This window comes from Lycorma delicatula, chromosome 1 (genome assembly GCF_047948215.1).
Source record: "Lycorma delicatula isolate Av1 chromosome 1, ASM4794821v1, whole genome shotgun sequence".
NCBI classification, from domain to species: domain Eukaryota; kingdom Metazoa; phylum Arthropoda; class Insecta; order Hemiptera; family Fulgoridae; genus Lycorma; species Lycorma delicatula.
In genome coordinates, this window is record NC_134455.1 from 283411348 (window position 1) to 283425398 (window position 14051).

General features: G+C 29.7%; 1 protein-coding gene across 17 annotated transcripts in view; it reads left to right on the forward strand.

Annotated features, from left to right (window-relative positions):
• The window catches only part of LOC142332279 (uncharacterized), a 663646-nt gene that overhangs the window by 558772 nt on the left and 90823 nt on the right, over window positions 1–14051 (forward strand). For 16 of the 17 annotated variants that reach the window (XM_075378616.1, XM_075378717.1, XM_075378634.1 and 13 more), the window contains 2 exons: window positions 5923–5962; window positions 11136–11240. In XM_075378616.1, coding sequence (XP_075234731.1) covers window positions 5923–5962; window positions 11136–11240 — 145 coding nt within the window. The remainder of the gene's footprint in view (window positions 1–5922; window positions 5963–11135; window positions 11241–14051) is intronic. The other variant, XM_075378625.1, reaches the window with a different exon arrangement.

Below are 14051 nucleotides of genomic sequence, written 5' to 3' on the forward strand. Positions count from 1 at the left end.
TATTTGAAAAATTCATTTAAAAAAAAAACAATCTGCTTCCAGAGGCCACTACAAAACTCACTAGTTTCTGAGAAATTCAGTTTTTAAAAATAAAATTTATATTATTTGAGTCACTATTGTAATCTCTAATGCCTGATATTAAAATTTTAAAAAAATGTCCAGGAGGTTACAGTATCTTGCCCCTTTCTCAAACCTCTTCAGTTAAAAATAGTTGAAATATTATTCAGTTTTTCTTAAAAGATGTGTTCTACATCTCTGTGGGAAAGTAAAAAATCCAATGATGCCTAAGCTTTCTGGACCTCTCTTACTAATCAGGCCCTCTTAAAATATCCAATAAAAATGGAAGTGCCTGGAGGTAAAGTAAAGATTTAATGTTGTAGAAATTAGGATTACTTTTAATCTAATGTAAAAAAGAAGTCAGTGATTTGGATTACTTTATTGCTTTATAGATATTTACAACAATGAAACTTCATTCAGATTGTTAAATTAATAGCAGTTTATTTCTAATGGTCTTTTTTTTTGTAAAGATGGTAAGATTTCTACCAACTTTTGAATGTCTGCTAAGACATTCAAATTTGTTCCTTACAAACTTGACGGCTTGGTTTCAAAATATTTGGACTTAGCGTGTCTAAGGAAGTTGGCATTATGGAAATTGAAGCGTGGACATAAAAGTAAAATGCTAATGGCTGAAGCTAGGTTTGACTAACCAGTTTCAGTAGATTAATGAAATTAAAGTGTGTATGTGTGGTTTGGGCTTAATGCTTCACTAACACAATGGTCAATCTGAAGCTTGGCAGTTTGCATTGTTAGGCATCATTTAATGTCATAGTCAATATTTTTAATGACCTGGCTCTTAAGTACTTTCATGGACACGATTCTGTTGTTGGGTTGTCGTTCTGACTTTGTGATCTTGAAATGTAACAAACTCAGGTACATTCACTATTTGAACAACTGCAACTTCCTTCAGGCTGATTCAGCAAAGCTGAGAAAAATTTACAGAACCACTTGGAATATTATATACTGATTTAATTTGATTTGATTTAAACTTGCTGATTTAAACTATGAGTATATCTGGTACATTTTCCTTTCATGCTGTAAGTGTTTATTATTAGTTAATATCCACAACTTTCTCTTTTAAGTTGAGTCAGCATACATAACACATTGTTTCGAATAGCAAGCTGATGTGTATAATATACTTGGTTTAGTGCGGAAGGGAATGGGAAATGACTTTTAATTCTCACTTCTCAGTTAAGACTGGCATATAATATTTGCAGGAATCATATTTCTGAAAATGGCTATGCTATTTTTTAAAAAAGAGTAACATATCAGGTCATTGACAATCATAATATTGGTACCTGGCAAACAGTTCAAAAAAAAATTAAAATAAAATATACTTATATAAGCATTAGTGCCTTTGTATACTTATACTGTGCAGTATGTAATGGTTATGTAGTGTATAGTTGAATAACAGCAGTGATTTCATGGAAAATTTTATATTGCCACCTTATGAACTTTTTTTTGCATTTAATGGCATCAACCAGCATGATCATTAGCCATTAATATGTGCCAATAGCATGTGTGTAAACTGCATCTAGTGTTGTTTAATTTTGGTGGCCATTTTGTTGAAGATGGCTTTGACTGTTAGCATTTATCTTTTCTTTATATCTTTCAATTTCCAGAATGCTACTCTTCAAGATATATTAGTTGTTTCAGAACCATCAAATTGTTAATTTGTTTCCAACAATGCCTTATATGGATGTCTCTTGTTACCCAATTCAATATGGTTGTACTCATGTGGACATTTTTATGATCTCCTCATTCAAAAGAGGAAGGTGATGTGAAGGGGAGTGGGTAAGGCAAATGCAGAGGCATCACTTGTCTGCACATGGCATGAGAGATGGGATCAGTTGAAAAAAGGTAGATGACCCATAGGGGATGTTAAGGTCAACCAAACCAAGTTGGTGGAAGATGTCCAGGGTGAATAAATACCTTCGATTCACCCTTGGGGCAAGTTCCCTGCCACAAGGTCATGGATAAGAAAAAATAATTAAATAAACAGCAGGATCCTGATAAGTTCAAGGTGTGCAATGGAGGTATGGATGGAGATAAGACACATGGGGAACTGTCATAATACTCTAAGGTGGAGCTGGCATCCCATGTTGTGGTGGAGGAGGGGTTTTAGTGGTTAGACCCATAACGGAGGGTCCCATACAACTATGGGTTACAAGACTACATGGTGCTTATAAGTTTCTTCTCCTCGTCTGACAAAAAAAAGGAAAACGTCATTAAATTATATCAGTTAAATATCTCTTCTATTAACATTCTTTTCATTAACCATCTACTCTATTAAAAATTGTAGTTGATCTGAAATTTTCTACCAGTTGGATTAAGTATAATTTATGATATTTTAATTTTTTGAAAAATATCTGTGAAAATTTTATTATGCAGCTGAGTGCATCATTAGAATATTTGTATTTATATATGCCTAGTAGGAAGTTTGAGTTAGGAATAGATGGTTTCAAATATTTCTCTAGTAGGTATACTGTATACTAAAAGATATATTTATTTGTATTAACTGATACCAGTGCTGTATTTTAAAAATATGGATGTTACAGATTGATATTTATACCATAAAGTAATATGCACTGTCATTTCACATTTTGTGATTATTATCATGAAGTGAGAAAGTGATAATATGAATGAGAACTTTTGACGGTTTTTTTTTTTAAAAGTTTTGTTCATAGTAATATTTGATGTGTATCTAGTTTTGATATTTTCTGCTAAAGTATGCTCAGGCTAAAAATTTCTATACTTTTTTAAGCTTCAAGTAATAAAAAATAATGAATAAAGTTACTAAGTTTGGTTTATTACTTGGTTTATACATGTTATTTATTTTATTGTACTCTGGTTAACTTTCTTTATTGGAAGACAATATCAATTATTAAAACATAATTTTTTTTTCCTTTTAAAAGATTCACAGTTCATTGTTTTTTTTAAGTAAACTTATTCTTTCGGTTATTTAAGTTTAGATTTGAGTAAATATTTAAAGTGAAGCTATTCACTTATAAATATTTTCATATTAATTTTATTTTTAAACCATCGTATGTACATCTGCTGCTCTTTTACCACTTTTTCAGTAGTAATGATATAGAATATGCTTGATTTTTGTAATTGAGTGGAAAAAATTATCAAATATGATATGTCATGCTGATTACACTGTTGAATTTATTCATAAGTAATTTCATGTGCATTTATTTTTGAGTTCATTTATTATTTTTAAGTATGAGAAACATTTCATGAATATTGTACACTACTTTTTTATGTACAGATATATTTTATTTTAGGCAGTATTTCTTTATATTCCTATGTTACCCTGTGCTTCTCAGTGATTAACTTCCCAACATATTGGAAAGATTTGACATTGTAGTAAATTCACCCCTTTCACTGAGTCCTTGGATCAGCTCTTTAAGGGGATAAATCAAAGTCTGGTGGACCCATGTCTGGACTGTATAGTGCAGAAGGTCTGTGTAGTGAACAGCACATGTTGCTCACACTAAATTAGCTAACCTAATTGCAGGTGTGCTTTATGAAAATGAATCCTCATCTCTGAGGAAGTCAGGTTTGTTTTATCCATCAATCAATTTTTATATCAAATCATGATAATACACTGCTCTCACTTGTCTCTTATGAAACTATCTGTTACAATTAGAGAAAAGACATCATTTGTTTGACTTAGATTATTTTTGTCAAAATGTTTTTAAGGAATTCACCTAATGAATTTATGGTGAATGAATTTAGGGAAGATTGGTCAGTACTCATTTGATTTCAGTTTCAACTCCGTTACTAAGTCTAACTCACAATTTAGGAGTTCAAAACAGGAATGCATGCTCCATCAATTACAGATCTTTCTAACTGTGGTGTTGCAATATACAGGTGATTCTGCTTTTACTCAGTATGCAAGCAGTAAGACAGCCATTACGTCAAAATTTTGATTTTAAAACTTGGATTCCAATACCTAGTGATATTTCTTGGTATGTTGCTTGACAATCTTCTTCAAGAAAATCCATTACAAACTCCACACTCTACTTAGTTGATGTTTTGGCTTTTCTGGCCATAGGTTATTGTTCATGTTTACATATATCCTTTACAGAAATAAGTAGTCCATTAGGAAATTAAATATGGTTACTATTTGCTCTTCACAAACTTCATGCAGAGCATGGTAAACTTCTGATTGATTTTCCCTCATAAGCTTTAAAAATTAAAGTAAGATCTTTGAATTTCAAACACCATGGTGTTCAAGACATCTGATGTCATTTCTAACTCTCAATTTTAGCAATTATCAATTCAATGGGCTATACACAAGGGGAGTAATGAACATATCTGCTGATCCTTCAAGTCTTCAACCAAATCTGATCTCATTTTTCAATGAGATTGCATCAGCTTTGCAGTATTGCAACATTGTGCATTATTCTTTAAATGCCTTTGTATTAGTTACTTAACAAATAGACAGTAATAATCTTATTTTTGAACTTAAGACTATCTTTGTGAAATTATGTATCCTGTATTCAGTAATTCTTTTAATCTTGTTATTAAAAAAAAACTAATCGATTTTAATATAAACTTTTTATGTTATTGTTTCAATTGTTTTTTTTTTAATATCTGGGAATTGCTGGTATGTAATAATAATTATTAATGTATATTTGTTAAGACATTTTTTATTTAATTATTTTTAGTATAAATTTCAATTTAATGAAAAAACTTGTTTGAATTTTACAGAACTGCAATTTAAAGGCAAATCAAATTAATATTTTTTATTTTTTTATTTATATAACTATTGTTTTTTTTCATACTGTTAAAACATTATCAACTATCAATGAATTAGTTATAAGTGGGTCATTAGATACCAGTTTACATAATGCTATATCTATGAAGTAGAGAAACATTGAGCATATCTGAATTTTTTTTATTATGTTATTATTTTATTATTTCAGTGAAATGCCTATAGAAAATATTTTTTTTTTTAAGTATAAAACCATTTTTTTTAAAATAATGGGAACTTCAAAGAAGTGCAAATATAATAGAAAAATTAACTAATAGCAATATAGAAATCTTGCACCTTATTACCAAAAGTATAACGTTATTAGTAATAATAAAAAAGCTGTAGGAGGAAAAGAATTTTTATTTACCAGGTTTTTTTTATAACTAGAATAGATTTTTTTACTTGATTATTTTTCATACTTTTTTTGAGTCAAATACATTAACAAATAATATTGAATGAATGTATTTTTTATTTGTATTTTTACAGTTCTTTATATTGTTGGGAAGTTTGTTTCAATTTAGTTCCTATCCATAATATTATAGGATTTAAAAAAATAAGTTTAATATATTATTGACAGAATAGTTTCTAAGTTTCTTACATTATATGTATGGATGTTATCTTAATAAAATTTTACATACGTAACAGTGAAATACAAACATGGTATTAATTAGTAAATGTAGTAAAATAAAAACGTGCTTGTATTTAAACTTGTTTATGATAGATATAATGACATTTTTTTGAAAACAATTATATAAGATTGTGAATGTGAATGATGAATTACCCCATAAATTTCTGTTTCTTATATGTGAAAAAATAAGTTTCTTATGAATTATTATAAATTCTTATTTGCTAATGAGAAATTATTTATTTTATTTTTTAAAGTTCTATTTATCTTAATTATTTTATGGATAAAATCTACTCAAAAATATAATTTTACTAATCTAGATTTTTGTGCATGTTGTATAATTGTATACTAAAAAAATGAGGTAATTTATAAGGTAGCAAAAGTTTTTTTAATGTTTTATATCTATTTAAAATAACTGTTGAATTTTTATCATTTATTTATTTATTTTAATTGTAGTAATTTTATATTTGAACATGTTGCAGGGAGATGGAACATTTGAAGGTCTGGCAGGAGAAACAGTGAGTAAATAAAAGTTTGCAGAATTCTGACCATAATTTCTTTTATTATGTTGTTTAAACTGAAACTTAACTATATTTTAACATCTATAATTATATATATATAAGTATAACTATATATTTATATTTTCGGGGCTAACAAACTGGTATTATCACTTAAGTTACTCTTTGTACATTAAAATAAAAAATTTTGTAAATGGAAAAAAATAAGCTATTTACATCTTCATTTTTAGTTGTAGTAACTTCTCATGGATTGTAAAAATTGCAGTTTCTCAAAATTTATTTACAGAAGGTGTGCCTATGAAATAGGCAATAGGCATCCCATTGTAATATATATATTCAAGTAAAGGTAATTAAAGTAAAAAGTGTCTTTTTGTGGTTAAACTCACCTTTAATGATCATGATAATATTCAATGTAAGTGGTTTCATTTTTTATATAAATATATTCTTTGATAAAACCTGTTTCTGGTCAAAGTTGAATAAGGTAAGTAATAAACTTCTCATAAAAATTATTTTAACATTGTACCAACATAAACAAATTAAAATATTCTTAATTAATTTGGTGGTTCATGAATGTTTATTTTGATTTTATTTACAAAAGTTAGAATTTTTCAAGATTTTGTAAGTTTATTATTTTTTATTGTTTTATTGTTTATTATTACACTTGAGTTTATTTCATTATTTCCTTAGCAGATCTGACCTGGTACTTGTTATTTTTGAGAATGGCTATGCTTTTCACAGGGCTTATTGATCTTATCTTAGACAACATACGAAGCGTATTCATAAAGTAAGGGCTGTTGGCTTATGTTTAAATATTAGCAGGTCTGAACGCAGTTTCACACATGTAGGGCCATATATCAACTATTTACGAAACTATTTACGTTGTTGTTTTGATTCAGTAGTCGTTTACCTGCTGGTAAATGCAGATCACAATGTTCACGACAATCTTTTCTCCCACCAGTCGTGAAATGCGTGCTGTGATTCAATTTTTGTGTGCAAAAGGATCTTCAGCTGCTGAAATTCATCAGGAGTTGTACCTAGTGTATAGACCTACAGTAATGAGTGAAGGAAAGGTTAGACAATGGTGTCGAGACTTTAAAAATGGCCACATAAATATGCTTGATGAAGAGCAGAGTGGCAGGTCCAGTATTCAGACTGATAAAATTGTTGAACAAGTAAACCGAAAACTGCGATGTGTTCAGCAATTGACGATGAGTTGGCTGATGAATTTCCGCATGTTGGATGCATTTCTTATTTATATGATTGTCACAGAACAGCTCAAATATCACAAATTGTGTTCAAGGTGGGTACCAAAAATGATCACTGACCAACACAAAAAGCAAAGAATGTGCAATGGATGAGTGTTTTTGGACTTCTATCGACAAAATGGAGATGATTTGTTTTCCCATACTGTTATGGGCGATGAGACATGGATATCCTACACTTGTGCTATTCAAGTTCCTCAAAACCAAAAAAATTTAAGTAACTACATACTCGAGTCAAAAAATGTTGCCTGCTGTTTTTTTGGGAAGAAAAGTGTCATTTTGGTTGATTTCATGGAATGTGGATCAACAATTACAGCTGACATGTACTGTGAAGCGGTCACCAAACTGAGACATGCGATCCAAAATCGACGACGCAGGAAAGTGTCTTCGAGAGCATAATCCTCTTTTGCAACAGGCATCCTCACATTGCTGCCTTAACCAAGAAGAAGATTCAAGATTTTCGTTGTGAACTGAAAGTTAAACCACCCTCTTGTTCTTCCTTAACCACCCTTCATATAGTCCCTGATGACTGCACCTAATAAACATTATTCATAATATAGCAAAAAATAAAATAATGAAATGATAAATGATAAATGGAAAGAAATGGTAACTTTTTTAGTTACAGTAATTGTTCGAAATTCCCTTCTTCATAATGTATCCAGCACTCTGCCCGACGTAAAATATTTCCAGTGGCTTTCCGTATTATCTCAGGATCATTTTTTATAAATTCAATAGCATTTCGTACTTTAATGAGTAACTCTTCATTAGTGTTAACTTTTTCTTTGTAGACTATCATTATCATACGGCCCTGAATGAAGTAATCTAGTGGCGTTGTCAGGTGATTGTACTAGTCAGTTGATTGGTCCACCACGTCCGATTAGTTTAAGCAGTTAGCATTCATGTGATTTAGAGCTACTAAAAAAAATTGTGGCATTACACCATCATGCTTTAAAATCATTTGCAATCTAGTTTGTATAGGTACATCCTCCAGAAGAGCAAGCAAATCATTTTTCAAGAAATGAACATATGGATCTTCCGTAAGGTTTTCATTGTAAACAAATGATCCCAGAATTTTGGCATAAATAATGTACATGAAACATTAATGTGAAATCTATTTTGTAAACTAGTTTCCACAGTACCATGTGGATTGTCTTCACTCCATAAATGACCATTTTTAGAATTGAAGATTCCATTTATTGTAAAAGTGGTTTCTTCAGTAAATAAAATTGAATTACCTTATCAGCATTGTACAGAAGTTTAACTGCTTGGAATAGTCTGTTGACCATGAATTTTGAACCTTCTGCAGGCGGAAAGGATAAAGATATTCTTTCCGTAGGATGCGTCACACTTTGTTTTTTGACAAACCAGTGTGATATGAAATTTACCTTATACTAGTGCCTGGGCTGCGCTGAATATGCTGAATCACACAATTTTCATCTTTAATATAATGATTTATTTGGTGTTCAACAGAAAACAAACACGTTGGAAATGACCCTTACACTTGTAAATGCTGATACAGTGAAGAAAAGGAATCTGCCTTTCAGGAAATCTCTCCTGATATTCACATTGAGCAGCTTCAGAATTTCCATTACAAAATTCATAAACAAAAATTATAATGGCATATTCCTCATTAGAAAATTGAAATTAATTTTTTCACTACGAATGATAACACCACACTTCCTTTATTTATCTGTATGATAATTAATAACAACAAATTCAAACGAAGTACACAATCTTCAATGTTGACCAGCTGTTAGTGCTGACAACTTATATGATTAATTTTTTTATATATTTTCTTAAGTAACATACATTTTAATTTAGTTTTTTACATAATTATTTAGTTTAACCTGTATAAATTATTGATTATACACAACTAAAACATTTTTTATAAATTTTTTATTTCTTTAAAAATTATTTTCAATAATTAAAATTTTTGTTTTTAAAAAGTGTTTATTAGGTACAGAAAGAATAATATGATTTTCTGTCTATTTTTCATCTATTTTGCTTCACAATCCTCTCCTTCCAATTTTTAAAAACTTTTATACCCCAAAAGTAAAAAACTTTTACTTTTTAATGGCCGTATTTACATTAATTTTCTCAGAATTAAATTATCAACGAGTTACAGTTTTGGGATACATTTTATCCTATTTCCCAGCTCAAATTACATAACAAACCTTCATGTTTACTCCTTAATTTGTGTCCCAAAAATTACAGTAGGACTTCTTTTCATTAGAAGAGCAGGTGAAATGTTTCACTAGCTGTAACTCGAAAACATGTGTTTTTAGTACTATGTTTATGTGAACTTTTTTAATTATTTTCACAAGTAGAACATCTCCTGAAAGTTTCTTCATTTCTTCATAGACACTCTACATATATATATATTTATATATATATATATATATAAAAAGTTTTACCACCAAGAGTACAGAATTCAATAATGTCGCTTAACTTATGTTTGTTGTTAAAAACGCTTTCGAGGGTTTCCATCATCATCAGTTAATAAAATATATTCTTTTTAAAAATCATACATTAAAATTTAAAACTTAAAATTGTAAACATGTAGAAATGTGAAGTCATAAAAGTTGAAAACATTAAACATTTTTATTACATGTGGCTAGCCACACATACAGTACTGTATTCTACCACTCTAGTATAGTACTGTATGTGTGGCTAGCCACAAATAATACAATTTTTTAATGTTTTTAACTTTTATTACTACATATTTTACAATTTTGAGTTTTAAATTTTAATCTGTGATTTTTTTTAAAAGAATATGTTTATTAACTGATGATGAGGAAAGCACTTTTATATAATAACAAAAAGGATTAAGGTAAGAGGCATTATTGAATTCTGTACTCTTGGTGGTAAACTTTTTATACTTTTGTCTTTGTCATAATTAGTACAGAGAGGAATATGGAAAAATACAATAACAAAAAAGAATTGATTTTTCTTTCTAAGTTTTATATATACATGAATCAGCATTTTGATGAATTTTGTTTGTTATTAGCAGTCAAAGTTTGAATCAAAGCTTTAAATTTAAAAACAAATTATTTTTTTGATTTACCAAAAAAAGTTTCTGAAGTATCTGGAAATGTCTTAAAAGAAAACACAAAACTGAACGGACTAAAGTTTTTTCGTACTTTATAAAAATTTCACAATTCATTTCCAATATATTTATACTCAAATTTGACCACAGATGATTTATGTTAATCTGTTAATCTGATGATAATCTGACAAGAACTGGAGAAAGAGCAAGAAATAGCAATTAAAGTTTTTCTGATAATTAAACTGGGTTGATTATCACTATTCTCTGCTAGGAGTAGATTAGAAATGTTTACATTTCTTTATATATGCATAACTAAGTTGGGTTTACAAATGATCTCATGATAAAGTAACAATCTTCTTAATCTCATGGGAGAAGCTGTTCATCTCACTGAGTACTGATGTCAAATCAAATGAAATAGTAATTACATTTTTCAGATCGGTGGGATTGTTTGTAATAAACCTTTTGTAAAGCAAAATTTTGTGTGAAAGGCAATTAAGTAGTGTTATTAAATGAATTTATCAGCAGTGACAAAAATATTTGGTTTAGATGTTTCCTTTGTGGGAATTTTGGAATTCCTATGGAGTTTGAAGGAGATGATTGCAATTAGAACTTAATTTACTATCATAATACATTTTCATCAATTTTCAGGATTTTTTAAGCAATACCTCAGTTTTGTTGTATTTTTAGCTGTTCAAAATAATAATTTTCAAACAATAAATATCACTTTGTTTTGTCTACTAACTCTTCCATTTACTTAGTTATATGTAGAAACTTTACTTAGTCATATGTAGAATTTGTAATCTTGAGTATTCATTTGACAATAATATTGTGTGCAAATTTCTGAAGTAGTTGAGTGTTGTTACAGATAGTGGGCCCTCCTGGTCCACCAGGCCCACCAGGAGTGCCAGGTCTGCAAGGGCCTCCTGGTATTAAGGGTGATCGAGGAATGGATGGTGCCAAAGGGGAACCTGTAAGTTAATTTTTCTTATTTTGTATTCAAATGTTAATAGTACATGGTGGACACACAAACACACTGTTTGGTTTAATTAAAAAAAAAAAAAATAGCAATATAATGATTTTGGGAAAATCCTTTTAATGTGCTTGCTTTTTGTAGTAGCACCAGAAAAAGCTAACTTAGTCGTTGGGAATAGATGTGTCTGTGTATGATTAATTTTCTAAACATGTACGATATTATAAGAAGTGGTGAGTGAAAGTGAAAGTGAAGGTGACACTCAATATTAGCTGTAGAGATTTATTTATTTATTCAAACATATTTTATATGTACTTATTTCTGTAGATCTCATTTTTTTGTCTAAAAATGGCATCATATGTATAATTCTTCACTGAATGTTGTTTGAATTTTTGGTAACTTAGATTTTTAATTTTAAATGTAAGTTCTTTGCTTCAGAATGTTGTCTTCATAGATTATTATTCTTTCTTATATGAACATTTTTTTAAATTTCTTTTGTATAACTAATTAATTAATTTTTTTTTTGTAACTAATTAGTGTGCATTATTTTGTATTTAATAAGAAATTAACAGATCTTTTGTTTTAGCAAGTTATTTCCCCTTCAGGATTGATCTGAGATTGTGAGGGATTACTGGCTCTATTCCAGTGAAAAATATTTAAGTTTGTCTTTATAGGCTTTAATTTCTTTTTTGGACATAGTTCATATTTATAATCTAATTTAAAGTATTATTTGTAATTATATATTGTCAGCAGAGTTATGTTTAAATTAATTTCTTCTAAGTAACACCATTTTAATTATAAAAAAGGGCAGTACCCGTGAAATAGGAAACTCTACTAAAATACCTCAAATATTTGTTCCTTAAGCACCATGTAGTGGTTTTAAAATTGCTCTAGACAGTTTATATTTGCCAGTAATTTTTTAATCCAGTCCCTCAGAATTTTATTGATGTACGAGATCTGTTCAGAAAATATGTAGACTAACATCATAAAACAAAATGTACTTTATTTAGAAGTTACTAAGTTTTTAGTAATAAAGTACTAAATGTATTTTATTTAAAGAGAGTACTTTGAAGGGGGTACCCCTTCAAAGTACTCTCCTCCCGGATGCACATACTTATCCCAACAGTGTTTCCACTTCTGGAAACAGTCCTGGAACGCTTCTTTTGTGATGTTCTTCAGTTCCTCTGTCGCATTTGCCTCAATATCGGGAATCGTCTCAATTCTTCCTCCTTTCAAAGGGCTTTTCAGTTTGGGGAACAAGAAGAAGTCACAAGGAGTGAGGTCAGGTGAGTAGGGTGGGTGGGGAAGAACAGTGATTGAGTTCTGAGGGCTGAATGGGCTGGAGCGTTGTAGTGATGAAAAAAATCAGTGGTGCTTCTTCTGTTTTTCGGTCAAAATCTCATAACATGATCCAACTGATATCCCACACACTTCAGCAAGCTCTCTGATGGTCAGATGTCGATTTGCTCGAACCAGAGTGTTGATTTTGTCTACATGTAAGTTGTCAGTTGACGTGGAAGGACGTCCAGGACACTCATTGTCTTCAATTGACTGACGACCATCTTTAAAACATGTCGCACGCTTTATAGCAACGTCGCCGTAAGCCATCTTGAGCATATAAATAGTTTCACTTGCAGATTTTCTGAGTTTAACACAAAATTTCACAGCAACTCTGCTTGTTCAAGTCACTCATTCTAAAATCTGGCAAATGAAAAAAACACACTTCACAAACAACTGTATGGCTAAGCAACCAATAATGATATTTGCAATCAGAAATCTGCATTTTAATCAGCTGATCTATATGAACATGTTGACGCCAGGCAGATTTGACTGGAACCAACTGGACCCAAGCAATTACAAGTCTACATATTTCTTGAATAGACCTCGTAATATCCTTCATCATTACTGAAAAAAAAATCCAGTGTTTTAAGTTAGTGCCTACATTTTGTTGGGCCATAAAATGATTTAATACTTATTGCATTTATAGTTTTGAGATTGAGATTTCTTGAATGAGCTTGATTTTGCTTATCAAATTAAATAGTATAAATTTCAAAGATAAAAATCCATGGCAGTGTAAATTAGCTCTTGTGAATGTTATTTGAATGTTCTTGCTCTTATAAATCATAATGTTTACTTAAAAGAAAACAAAGCTTGCTTTGATGCATTAGTAAGCGCTTACCATTTTATATATAGTTGATAGAAGTGGTCATAATATTTTTGTGGAAAATATTATATACAGTGTTAAAATAATGACACTTTCGTTTGACAGGTTACAAAGGTTTTCTTGCTCTTTTACTGGACATATTATTTTACACACAGTAATTTTAATAACTAAACAGTATTTTTTAGTACTAACTACAACAAACAGTATTTTTAATATTAAATAAAGTCTACACACTTATTAGGCAAAGGAATAGTGCTTAGAAGCAAAAATAAATGCATCAATATGAATCTGTTTAAAAAAAAAAAAAAACACCTAATGAAATGTTATATTCTGAAACTCAGAATGTTACATTCAGAAATTCTGAATTGAGTGTCTAGTATCTATGGAGTATCAGTTCATGCATGAAGGAAAAACAATTGGTAGAGAGTGAAACATTCAGTATGCAGTCAAAGAGTAAATAAAAATGTAAACATTGATAATTTCCATAAATTTGCATTAAGGAAAATAGTATGTATAGAATTTCCATAAAATCCATCATACACTGCTTACTTTAAGAGGCTTGTTAAGAATTTTGAAACTAAAGCATCCAAAATTAAAATTTAACTTCATTCTTGAGTTTGCAAAATTTTTAGGGGCATAGGATTCAA